General features: G+C 35.1%; 1 protein-coding gene across 1 annotated transcript in view; it reads left to right on the top strand.

Moving 5' to 3' along the window:
- Positions 1-14,415, top strand: part of prdm6 (PR domain containing 6) — an 87,600-nt gene that overhangs the window by 4,712 nt on the left and 68,473 nt on the right. Inside the window, exons 3-4 of the mRNA XM_028456360.1 lie at positions 9,071-9,219; positions 9,313-9,471. Coding sequence (XP_028312161.1) covers positions 9,071-9,219; positions 9,313-9,471 — 308 coding nt within the window. The remainder of the gene's footprint in view (positions 1-9,070; positions 9,220-9,312; positions 9,472-14,415) is intronic.

Here is a 14,415-nt window from a genome sequence, read left to right on the forward strand (position 1 = left end):
TCGGCCTATAGCGGGCCGCTATTCATCATCCCAACACGTCTGTCTGTGACGTGTGTGTGTGTGTGTGTGTGTGTGTGTGCGTGTGTGTGTGTGTGTGTGTGTGTGTGTGTGTGTGTGTGTGCGCACGCGCACGCGGAGAACAGATAAAGCAGTAACGTCTATAACCATTATTATTAAAAAAAACCAACTGAATAAATAATAATAAATAAATAAATTATAAATAAAAACAATCAATCAAGAAATATAAAAGCAGTACATTTTCACCCAGAAGTAAGTTTTGTCCATATTTAATTTATTCTGTGTAAAATGAAAAGATTAAACAACATAAACTGTTACAAATGTACCAATAAATGTAGTTATGATTAAATCATTACCTTTTAAAGGAGCATTTTTAAACCTTGGGGTCGGGACCCCATGTGGGGTCGCCTGGATTTTAACTTGTTGTTTTTTTCAATTATTATTCTTTTTCAAATTAAAACATCACACAGTCTTAAACAACTGTGTTCTACTTTTACTTTGTCAAATAAATGTAGTTTATAATAATAATAATAATAATAATAATAATAATAATAATAATAATAATAATAATGCAGTTAAAAATTATCTCAGTAACGATCCAAAAAAGGTTGGGAACCACTCTTTTAAAATGTTTTTTTAATTTTTTAATTTTCTGTAGATTGTAATTATCTTAATCTTAAGCCTAAACCTGACATATTTGGCTTAGTTCTGTAAAAAATTACTATTATTATTATTATTATTATTTTTATTATTTTCTATAATTTCTAAGTGGTTGTATTTTTCTGCTGAGTGATAAATAATATCTCATTCATTCATGCACAGATTCAACAACTCATAAAGACCATCATACAAATACTAGAAAGGTACAAAAAGTGTTATACAGCAGAATTAAGTGAAGAAACTGAATTAATATAGAATAAAATAGTGCGTATTGTATGTGTGTGTGTGTGTGTGTGTGTGTGTGTGTGTGTGTGTGTGTGTGTGTGTACAGTCATGAGGACAAAGCGTCAGTGAATATTGGTTATTATCAGTACGTGCAGATCAGCATCACTGAGTAAGATTTAAAGTAAATAGTTATTGGTTATGAAAGTCTTTCTCCAACATTGTTCCTTATTTTCTAATAACAGTAATTTAGAACGTAAACATTTTAATAGTATAATAAATGTCTTACACACATTGTAAGATAAATAATGTCTATAATGTGAGGCTTTTCTTGGATTCTCTGTTTCTAAAACTTCTCCCAATTTTATTTAAACTTGTACCTGATATATATTGAAATTAATTTAGTGTGAAGTTTTAATTGAAACTATGTCACATGTCTGTACGCTGCATTTGCTTATACATTTGAGTAATTTATTTGTTTTGAGTTTTTGCTATATAGTTGTGAATATATTAAAGGATGTTAAATCACTAATATTCATTATCAGAGGTTATGAGTGCAGAGATAATAGGAAGGTTTAAAGCTAGGGCTGGGATCAGATATCACACTTGGCGTGAGAGTGATCGCTGCAGGTGTTATAGGGGGTCCGGGGGCCATACCCCCTTCTAAATTTCTAACTCTAAAACACTATTTCCTGCATTTTCAGCCCACATTTTGTGACGTAAAACTAAAGTTTCATCAGTTATATATTGTTCTATGGTTTATTTGATTGATTGTTTTTATATAGATTATGAAACACATGGTTTATATTGGACGCTGATGATGGGTTAAGGCCTAAACATAGTAGGGCTGAACATATGTGGAGCAGACTCAGCACAGACATTAGAATGTTACCCCTGCATGTAGTGTCCAGTAAAATCCTACATTTCCCACAATCCTTAGCTCTTCTCTGTAGTCCCTGTACTCTTTTTGGGACGTGTTTTAAAGGTGTTGGTACTTTTGTAGTTTTTTGGTTTTGGTTGATGTGCTATACATCTAGGGCTGGGTGGTATGACCTCAATATCATATCACGGTATAAATTAAAACCCTTCACGATAACTGTATATATCGCGATATAAACGTTTAAAAATAATAATAGGAAGTGTTTCTACTAAATGGGTTGGGTCCCAGCAGACCCCACGACCCTGAAAGAAGGAGCAAACTTGTGAAAAAATGGATGGATGCAAAATATTAATAATTAATTAATAAAACAGCAAAAGTAACCAGTGTCTCGATGGTCCAATCACAGCTCACGTTACCTAGACCAGGGGTTCCCAACCTTGGGGTCAGATGTCTTCAAGAAACCAGGAACATTTTTTGAACAATTTAGCACATTTTGAAAATATTTTTGCCATTTTTCTGCAAACACACCAAACTCACCATATTATATTATACCTATTTTCATCACTTTTTCTTGCATTATTTTTGCTCCTTTTAATGTATTTTTGTTACATTACTCCCATTTCTGACACTTCTACATCATATTTCAATGTCTTTTCTGCACATTTTCCCACTTTTAAGACATGTTCAGCACTTATAAACCCTTTCTACCACTTTTACACCTAATGTCACATATCCAGGCTGACGAGTCGATACCTGATCACACGATTCCTGTTTGCAGCAGGCTTGGAGAGTAACGGATTACAAGCACCAGTGTTACGTAATCAGTACACAAAAAACATGTAACTGTAATCCATGACAGTATATTAAAAAACATGTAACCAGATTACAGTTTGTTTTTTTTTGTTATTTTTGTTTTTGTAAATGCAGGGATTATTTTGGGGGATTACATTTTAAAAGCAAGTTTTGACATTGCTTTTACCGACAGCTTGAGTCATGAAGTCAAAACGATGTCAAAACCCAAACAGAAAAGACAAAAACTAAATGGAAAAATAATGACTCCATTTGTATATTTTTCCATTATTAATTCTCTTAATATTTCTACATGCATTTCCTTTTAATTTTGGCACTCCTGTGATTCCATACATGTCTGTGTTCAACCACCTTCAGCTACAGTGGGGTCCCCCCACCCCCACCCCACTCTCTGGTACTGATCTCTACCACACTTGGTAAATTGTACTTTACAATAACTGTCAGCGTGGACATCAAAGGGTCATAAAGCAACATTAATGTGAGCGTTTAGCTGCTAAAGGCTAGTTATCCCTGTGCTAACTTTTCTAAAACTTCTGCTTAAAATCCAAAATGTCAGAAAGACTTGAAGAATGAAGACATATTTGCAACTCAGAAGGATTTTGATATCTAATCAATTTATGTCTATTATGTATTGAGGTTTTGTAGGAAACAGAATGGTTCCTAAAAATGAAACTTTGGTCACACACAAGGATCATTGTTTATTAAATAAGCAGATATTCACACATAGAATACTGCTTTAAATACTGTTTTTAGGGATTGATTCAATTAGAATATTACATTCATTTAAATCCTTTTTGTCTTCAAACAAAAACACAGAAAATAAAGATCAAGAAAAAAAATACAATAACTAATAAAATGTTGTTTTTAAAAAAAAGATTGAAATGAAATTGAAAAGAATGTATAGTTATATAACATAAAATAAAAAAGGAGGAGGAGGGCAGTGTACCTGATGATCAGTGACGTGCCGTGACCACTAGGGCTGGGTAGGCACGTTGCAAATGGAGACCACCAATGACAATTTCATATGTTTCTGCTGTCAATTGTTAATTCAATTCAAATCAATTTTATTTGTATAAAGCAATTTACAACAAAGTCATCTTAATGAGCTTATCAAAATATAAAATTTGCAATAAGAAAGAAAAAACCCAAAAAGATCCACATGAACAAGTATTTATCATCTAACAAAATCAACATCATAAACACCATTAAAGAAACATAAACAATTATTTAATATAGCCTCCATACTCTCCCAACAACATATATCTCATGACACGACAGCACATCTGTTGTTTGTGTTGGAAACACAGAAACATGGAGAAAATGACAACAACAACAACTCAGAACATCCTCAGTGAGGATCATCCACAAAGTCAATCCTTCCTTTTGTTCCATTCACTGTAGAAAATACCAACAATGTTCTGACCTTACCTTAGCTGAAGGTCTGGTAACTCAGGTGTTGGTCTCCATCTTTTAAAAGCTGTTGTTTTTCCTCAAAAAAAAGTTTTTTTTATCGTCTCTAGTGCTGTCATCATGACTGTAGTGTTATCCCGCCCACTAGCTAGAGAACGTAGCAGCAGCGGTCACGTGGCATCTATTCACTAATGTACTGTGAACTTACGTATAGCATTTAGCATAGCGCAGTTACGTGCAAAGGCAGATCTCTACGATGCCTTTACATGTAAATGGTTGTCATCTTGGGGAGCTGACTGCGCAAACACGTAAAAACACGCAATGGGAACAGAGGCAGAACAGCGACGTGCCTTTGGGAGGGGGCGTGGCCTCCCTCTGCCTTACAGCGGAGTGAAAAAAAAAAAAAAGACTGTGCAGCTGTTCCAGGAAATAGCGCTGTTTAGTCATTTGGGCTATGAAACGCACAAAATGCGGACACTTTCAAACTTATAGGTACTGTAGGCTATTCGAAATGGAAAAATAAATAATTTAAATTTAAATGATAATTAAAAAATAAATAAATAAATAAAATTATAATTAAAACAAATAATCAAAATATCAATTCACCCTTAGGTAGGCACCTTGCCTACCCTGACGGCACGTCACTGCTGATGATGGAGTATCAACTCTATTCATTCTATTCAGTGAGAAAACAACACGCTTTGAATCAATAGCTGGGTTTCTATTACAGATTTTTGCAAAAACAAAAATGATATTTCTAAATGTCGACAAAGTATTATTGCGTGTGAAGGTGTTTCAAAACTAGTAGTTGGATGTTAAGCTGTCCTTACATAAAGACAGCTTTAGTAAATATGACAAAAAGTCACTTTTATAAGAGTTGCAGACTGCACCTTTAAGTTTAATAATCACTAATAAATATTAAGTCTAATATTCACTAATCATTATTAAGTCTAATGATAAGAAATGTCTGGGTCTCCTCTTCTGTCCACATGTACCGCGTCATGTTTTCTCAGAGAGAAGTGGTCATGTGACCATGTACATCACCTCTTGTGATGTGTATTTGTGTAAAAAGTGTTTCCATGACACTTTTGTGACACATTTCAATATCAAAATGTCTGAAATTCCTCCTCATGAAAGCTTTAAAACCTTTTTAGCAATATTTGAGTGTTTTTTTTTTAAAATTCAGGTGTTTACATGACCAGTTTTTATTGAGATATTTAGATTTTGCGCATTTCCAAGTGTAATGGAAACACAGCTAGTGTACGTACTCCACTCTATGTGGACATTTATATATGTATATATATATATATATATATATAGGACTACAGAGAAGCGCTAAGAATCATGGGACATGTAGGATTTTAATGGAAACGACTACGTGGTGGATACTGTATATACTGTATGTAAGCTGTGAGGAGAGCAGACAGTCTGAGCCTTAACAGAGCGTAACGAGGATCGTGGCGTCTCACAAGCATCTATTCAGCACGTTGACCTCTGATCAATATGTAATCTAAACTATATCGGGAGGAGGAGATGACAAGACATGCAACACATATTACCAAACCTGAAACTGATCTAGTGTGATCGTTATCTGCCACAGCTTTATACACAGATGGCTGCAGGTTTTGTTGTAACGAGAGATTGAATTTCATGCTTGAGTCATCATTTTCTGAAATAAATCAATCAAAAGTAATGTAAACATGTCGTCTTATCAGCTGTTTAATCTTTCTTCTCATATCTTGCTCTGTTTTCTGGACTTCATCTGCTGTTCTTCTTGTTTTCCCTGAGCAGTGACAGCCTCACACACTGACCAAGATTACATGATGTTTTTTTTAAAATTTGGAATTAATTCTCTGAATGAAAAATTTTGGAATTGAATTATTCTGCTTTGCTTTTACATGGAAATAATAATTCTGAATTGAAGTTTATATGGATTGGTTCATTAATGGTTTATATTCTTCACTGATGTTTGTGTAAGTGTAATATGTCTGTTTATGCTTCTGTTAAAGTCAGAATGAAGTGTTCACAAGGTCAGTTTAAAGAAATGTAACTTTTATTTTATATTCTAGAGGAATTAAAGCTCTCAAACATAGACATTATGTTACGTCTACTTAGTCTCAGACTTGTTTTCTGTAGTTGAATAATGTCTGTTCACCTTTCTGTCTAACACCTGCTGAACACCATAACATGCACTGAATCCTCATTTAAATAATCCTGTCCACACACCTTCTGCACGTGATGTCAGTAAATCATCAGAAACTAAATGTATGATCTTATTTTCACGTGCACCCCATCATACACCATTTATTGCTGCTCTTTTAAAATCAGTGTGATTAGGTTCTAGTGCTGTAACTACATGAACTAAACCTTCATTACTGGTGTAACCTTTTAAAAAACCAGTTCCTGTGTTTCCCTCTGTAGAACCCTGAGAGAACATGAGAATAATTACATGAACAAATGTGAAGGTTTATTACAGTGTGAGTTTATAAAGTGGTAGAACATCCTCACTGTGTGGTCTCTACTCATCTGGAAACATCTGCGTTAACATTGAACATCATTAATACGTCTAGAGGGACAACATTTCCTTCAGCCTGTTACATGTTCCTCTGAGGGTGAAAATATCAAAATGACACAAACAGTGTCACATATACACTAAGAACTATTTATTTAGTCTAAAAGTATGGGGACCTACAGTGAAAAAAGACGACCTAAAAGCACCCCCCCCTCCTGTATCCCCCCGTCCCTCAGGCTGTTTTGGTGGCCCCAGCAGCTCTGAGATCAGAGGCAGAGTGGACCTGTCTAAACACTGGAAATAGATGTAACACAACCCTGACTCTGACTGATGTTCAGTGAAGAGAGTCAGAAATAACAAGTTCATAGTCAGTTCATCAGTCTGAGACTAAAGTAGAGAGGACAGAAAGTAGTTTATACACTTTTTACTCTGCAGAGTGATGAAGGTCACACTGTTACTACAGCCTCAGGATGTGAGAGGCTCCGCCCACAACACCTGGAAACACTGTGGATGTGTTTGGCAGCCACGCCTCTGTCAGACGCCCACTACAGTAATGATGATGATGATTATTTCTATTTTTATTTCTATTTATTTTTATTGTAATTATTTTAATTGTAGTTATTTTTATTCTATTTTTTTATTTTTATTTTGATTGTTACATTTGTTTTCATTTTGATTCTTATCCTTATTCAAATTATTATGCTTATACTGAGCAGTCCATCCATCATCCATCATCCATCCATCCATCATCCATCCATCCATCCATCCATCATTCATCATCCATCCATCATCCATCCATCCATCCATCATCCATCCATCCATCCATCCATCCATCCATCCATTCATTCATCATCCATCCATCCATCCATCATCCATCCATCCATCCATCCAACCATCCATTCATTCATCATCCATCCATCCATCCATCCATCCATCCATCCATCCATCCATCCATCCATTCATTCATCATCCATCCATCCATCATCCATCCATCCATCCATCCATCCATCCATCCATCCATCCATCCATCCAACCATCCATTCATTCATTCATCATCCATCCATCCATCCATTCATTCATTCATCATCCATCCATCCATCCATCCATCCATCCATCCATCCATCCATCATCCATCCATCCATCCATCCATCCATCCATCCATCCATTCATTCATCATCATCCATCCATCCATCCATCATCCATCCATCCATCCATCCATCCAACCAACGACTTTGTTTAAAAAAAAAAGAAGGTATTTTTCATCATTCCCATTTTAAAATAATATCCCAATGTATTTTTTTCCATAGAGAAAATTACTGTTATTTTAAGAGTAAAATATGTCAAGATAAAGTTTTATTTTATAAAGAAGTGATTGTATCTGGGCGCCACCTTCTCCATTATTATAAACGTGTTTATCTGCTGATATATAGATATATCTGATCAATGAGGGATTCATATCTACTTTACACCAGTGGTTCTGAAACTTTTCTCTTTTGAATCCAAGTCCTTCCTTTGTCCGACTACTACATTTAAAACATCTATAGATCATAATGATAGAATTAATTAGTGTTAAAACACGTTTTATTTTGTAAATAAGTAAATTAAACAGTATTTAGTGATTCCTGAATAGATTTATTTTGATATAGTTTTTATCATTTAAGGTCATCTCCCTCCTGATGTGGGACCAACACTGACCTTTGTATTTTAAGTTTATGTTTTAAACAAGACCATTTATATCATCATTGTGTGTTTTTTGTGTATTTTGTTGTTGTTTGTCTTTTCATTATTTATTATATTTTTGGTGTGTATATTTGGTGTGTTTTTGGTGTCATTTTGTATGTTTCTCTATTATTTTTGTCTACTTTTCTCTCATTTAGTGTGGTCTTTGTTGTTGTGTTGTGTGTTGGTAATAGTAAGTAGTTTTTTTAGTGTCTGTTTTTGGTATTATTTTGTGTATTTTGTTGTTGTTTGTCTGTTCTTTTTATTATTCAGTATATTTTCTTCTTATTTTGTGTGTTTTTGTAATTTTTGGTAATATTTAGTATCATTATCATTGTTAACTAAAGAAAAACATAAAACCCCACATTTTTAATGCTTACATTTGTTATTTTTTTACTCTGTTTCTGAAGTACCCTCTGTAGTACCATCACATGCCCTGAGGTGAACACGTACCCCCATTTGAGAAACACTGATTTAGTATTCGTAGCACCAAGCTGTGATTTCAAAGCGTGATGCTGAATGTTGAAGTGCAGATGACGTTTACTGAGCACACAGACATACATACATAGATGTGTTTTTCATCCTGACTCTATAACAAGCAACTGTACACACTGTCTTCTTCCATCTCTGTAATATCAACACAATCAGAAATATATTGGCTGTTGTAAAAAAATAATTCATACATTTAAAGACAAACTTAAAACAACTCTATTATAAACACGACAAACAGCAAAATGACATAAAACACTGGAGAGAAAGAAAGTATTGTTCTGTAGTAACTGTAGTTTGGTCAGTGAAAAAGTAATGGTGTAAATGTGTGTTGTTCTCCTGTTTCCCAGGCTGTGACATGTGTGCAGACAACAGGAACGGGGAGTGTCCGATGCACGGACCTCTCCACTCTCTGAGGAGACTGGTTGGTACCAGCAGCTCAGCAGCACCCGTCACCCTCCCTGATGTACCCGACTGGCTCAGAGACCTCCCCAGAGAGGTTGATTATACCCTTAGCTGTGAACGCACCTTCAGTTCTAGAATATAAACTGTATATTTATGTATTACAATGTGGTTCTGCTGCTGTGTGCAGGTGTGTCTATGCACCAGTACGGTTCCTGGTCTGGGTTATGGGATCTGTGCAGCTCAGAGGATCCCTCAGGGAACCTGGATTGGACCATTTCTTGGCGTCCCTCTCCTGCTAGACAAACTCCAGCCTGGAGCCATGAGGAACAGCAGACACCTGTGGGAGGTGAGAGGGTGGGAGGGGCCACAACTGCCATGTGCCTCACTATGGACCAACTAACCTGCCAAAATGTAAATTAAATGGAAAAATGTATAAACGTGAAGTAGAAATAAATGAATATAAGTGGGAAAAATAAAAAAAAAAGTTTAAATATAAGTACAAATATAAATACATAAATAAATGCAGAAAATAGATTGATAAACAAAAGTGGAAACAAAAAAAGAGAATATCATTAATTTGTATTATATGTTTTTGTTTTTTTTTGTTTCTTAACTTTTATTTGTTTATTTTTTACATAAAAAAACATTTTTATTTTGTTTTATCATTTTTTCCTTTATTATTTATTTTAAATTTTTGGCAGGTTTGGGTCACAACAAAATCAAAATGTAAATGAGGGGGCTGTCCTAAGTGTTATTTCCACTTTTTTAAATTTATTTGTATTTCATTTTTCGATTTTCATTTTTGTTATCTTTCACATTTATTTAGTTATTCATTTATTTTTAATTCAATAAGGTATAGAGGTTTTGTCCTTAAGGTCTTTTACACTATCCAATTCAACACGCAGGAGAACGTTAAAAAGACAGAAAAAACATGAATTATTGTCTAAATTACCAAATATTTCAGTTGTAGATGTCTCAGCCATTCTAAAGATACAAATTAAATGAAAATCCACAATATTTTAAAATTTTCGCACATTTTTATCACATGATTTTAAATCGTTAAATTGTTCAAAGTTCTCATTTTCCTGAAATTATTTCACATAATTTCCCCAAATTAAATAAAAATTGGTCACAAAATCAATATAATAGAAAATCCTGAAATCTGTCAAGATTAAAGTACTTTATATTTGACACCCCTCCCTTACAGGTTTAACTTAGTTAAGACAAAGCTTAAAGCAGCTTTAGGGGTTCTATGGTCATATCACCCTCAGCCCATTGATCAGTGCAGATTGTATTTACATACAGTGGCAGGAGAAAGTCAATGTGGCAGTTATAAACTGCAGCATTAGCATTAGAGTGAGGGGGTGTGGGGGGGTAATAGATGAGTCCCTGGTGACAGAGCTGGTAAAGGTCAGTCAGACGTTGGTTGACCACACATCAGTCTCTGCTGTTACTGCAGTGTGTGTGTGTGTGTGTGTGTGTGTGTGTCAGAGGTCAAAGGGGATTCAACACATCTGAGGCCAAGGCCCCACTACATCGCTCATTATTTCACTAATAAATTCAGACTATTTTTAACGATAGATAATTAAATAATCTAAATGTCACTAAAACATGAGCAGCATCAGCAACGATGGAGAAGAAAACATTTTTTAACAGGAAGAAACCTCCATTAGAACCAGATTAGAGGTATACCAATATATACAGTATATATATCTATATTTATATATACAGTATATCTATACCGCTATCTACCGCTCAGAGGTGGAGAACATCTGTCTCCATTGGTTAATGTACAGACACTGTAGGATACACTCAAACATTCATTTTTAATCCCCATTTTAAAAAAAAATTGGGATGTAATGATCATCTTCACTCGTTTCAATTTCAATCAATCTTTATCAATCAATCTTTATTTGTATAGCGCCAAATCATAACCAATGGTATCTCAAGACACTTTACAGTAGAGCAGTCTTAAGGACAGACTCTTCATTTTATGGATACACACATATGCATATATACGTATATACACATACATATGTATCCCACACCCAACATGAATTCATCATGGCGGCAAGGAAAACCTTCTGTTAAGCAGCAGGAACCTTGTGTGGATCCCATTCCTATGATGAACAGCCATCCACGTTATGCTGTGTTGGGTGTGTGAAGTAAATACATGAAGATCATATTTTGGAGAAAAAACTGATCACTCAAAATACAGATTCTTCTTTGCGTATTCTTTTATTTAAATTGTCAAGAACTAATATATTTTCTTCTTATAACCTTTTTACAAACTGATTAAAGTGTTTGATCCAAAATAAACGTCACATTTCTCACCACCAAAATATATAAATGTTTTTTTATAAACATAAAATAAAAATATTGGCTTATGCTGCTGGCTTGGAATTTAAAAATGTTTCTTAAGGCGAGTGTGTGTGCGTGTGTGCATGTGTGCATGTGCGTGTGTGCGTGTACGCGTGTGTGCGTGCGTGTGTGTGTGTGTGCGTGCATGTGTGTGCATGTGTGCGCGCGTGTGTGTGTGCGTGTGTGCGTGCGTATGTTTCAGTGGTTATTCCATGGGTTCAGACCTGGTTCTGATGTTGCAGTAAATCACGTGATGTGTTTCTTTTAGCGCGTGAAAGACGCACTAAAATGACAGTATGTGGGGCGGAGTGTGTGCAGTAACAGAACTCCATGACTCCGTTCCACCCAGGTATGTTTGTTCTTTAGAACGTTGCTTTTTTCTCTGTCGTTGCTGTGTAATCGTTGTGTCTAACGCTGTGAAGGAAACTTCTCCTGATGGAACCATTGATACGTGAACGCATCCACTTTAGTCCAGCAGCCAATAGTAACGCCACAAACAGCTGATGGAGCACTAGACAGATCTCTGATTGGCTGAAAGGTTGCATCACACTCCTGAACTTCATTTACAGAGCCAAGAGAAGATGTAAACATGCACTGTCCACTCAGAACATTTTGAATTACAATATCATCAAAGACGAATATGGATTTTTGAGCAAATGAAGCAACAAAAAACTTACATACTGCAGCTTTAAACTCTCCACATAAAAAAAGGATTTTACTCCACATTCATTGTGTGTCCTTCAACATGGTCAAATCCAACACCATCTCAGTGCAGTCTGCATAGAACTGTCACTCATATTAAGGATCTGATAAATGGCTGGATTTTACCTGAATGTTATACATGTTTTATTTAACCTAAAAACACCTATGAATTAATGAGGGGGTCACACCCAGTTAATCACAGGACAGATCACTGTCTGTGCACCTTGATTAATTCAATATCACTTTCTAATGTTTGCTGTGCAGCTTGTTCTCAGAAAATAGACCTAAAGGTTTTTATTAGAGCACCATAGGACCCTATTTTAATGCACCTAGTTTTTATTATTATTGTTATTACAAAAAAGTGATCGCATTTTTTAAGACCTAAACTTGTTCAAAAACTCATGAAAATTTTAACGCATATAAGGACTGGTGAAAAATCTAGCTATGAAATTCTGTAGAATTCTGACATCATCACTGTAGAATATAATATAATAGAATAGAATAGAATAGAATAGAATAGAATAGCAGTTTATTGTAGAGGGAGAACTGATGACATCATCACAGATTCCTTGCATCCAACACTGCACCGTTAAAGTCCTTCTCACATTCATATTTTTATTTTAAACATGTTTATTTGGTTATAAAACAATCTTGACAATAAAGTTGAATGTTTATAGATGTAAATATTCTTCTTAGCAGCCTGTTCACTTGGATGATGTGCTACGCTTATGGAAGTTATTCAGAGTTTGTAGAGCTAATAGATGCTAATTAATTATAGCAGCTTTCATTTGTATAAAAAAATGAGTTATGGTTTAACCCAACCATCATTCATAGTCATAGCACTACCTATTGGTAAAAGGAAATCATAGACATTATATTTACACAGAACATTGCAGGAAAGTTTGTGATATAATCCTTGAAAATGATCAGCTACGTCTCAACACTGTAACATTTCTGCCACACCCTGACATGTAACACATCTCAACGTGCACCACGTCCTGACATGTGTGGTTACGAGGGCCCGTTCATCGCTGCTTTAGCTTTTCTATAGAAATGGTCAATAATTGTCTTTAGTAGAGTAGAGAACATAGACATACTGTACTGGTAACATTTCTCAGTAGGATCTTAAATCAGCTGTAAAATACACTAAAAACAAATATCTATCATCTAATTTCTTTCCTATCTATTGATTACCTTGTTAGGCTTCATAATCAATGAAAATACAGGTTTTAATATTTATGGTGTGGACGTCTGAGACTTTTTTGTGTCAGTATATAATGTACATTATAAAATGTGGGATATCTTGATATGAAACATATGTTGATAATAAGTAATTGCATATGTGTAGAACTGTACATAGAACTGTAACATGGTTCTACAATTTACTGTTAAATAAAAATGGGCAATTTCTATTGAATTTTCTTGGCAATTACAATTACAAAGTCAATTATCTGAACTTAATTACAATGTAATTATGATTAAGACAGCAACAGATTTTTAAAATTACAATGACTTCATAATTGTAATTAATTAACATTTACACAGTTACAATTATAACAGACTTTAATCCTGCATGTGGTAAACGTGTGATATTTAATAAAATCTGTGTTTGTTGAGTGAAAACGCTGACTCATCTGATCCATGGTCCTAAACCTAAAGGCCGTCCTGGTCCTGATCATAAAGAATGTTCAGTAAAAACAGTGGAATTGTCCCGTGCTGTGGTTTGACCTCACATTTCTGCACTTTTTATGAACACATCAGAGACGAGACAAGCTGTCAGCACAAAGTCCATGAAAACATCTCCCAACATCAAAACCTCAGCGAAAGAAAAACTTCAGTTGCACAGTTTGGAGCAAAATATTGTTTTAGTGGGGAATGTTGATGGAGCACATGAGAATTCAGAAAAAATACCAGTTAGCATTGTGGCTCGTCAGCATCTTCCAGTAAAGCAGTTTTCTTTGACTCCTGCATGTTTTCAGTGGCTTTGTTTAACTCCTCCGTACATGTTAAAGGTGAAGTTAGTAAACTGTAACAAGTCACCAGTTTGAATATCCATCCATCCATTTTCTGACCCGCCTGCTTCTTTTTTCAGGGTCGTGGGGGTCTGCTGCTCTGATTGGGCGTTAGGTGGGGGGTACACCCTGGACAGGGTGATGATGTAGCACTGAAATGTTACTAAACATTAGTGGATAATAAAGTAGCAGTCACATGACATGAAGCAGACAGA

The sequence above is a fragment of the Gouania willdenowi genome, chromosome 9, assembly GCF_900634775.1.
Source record: "Gouania willdenowi chromosome 9, fGouWil2.1, whole genome shotgun sequence".
Taxonomy (NCBI): domain Eukaryota; kingdom Metazoa; phylum Chordata; class Actinopteri; order Blenniiformes; family Gobiesocidae; genus Gouania; species Gouania willdenowi.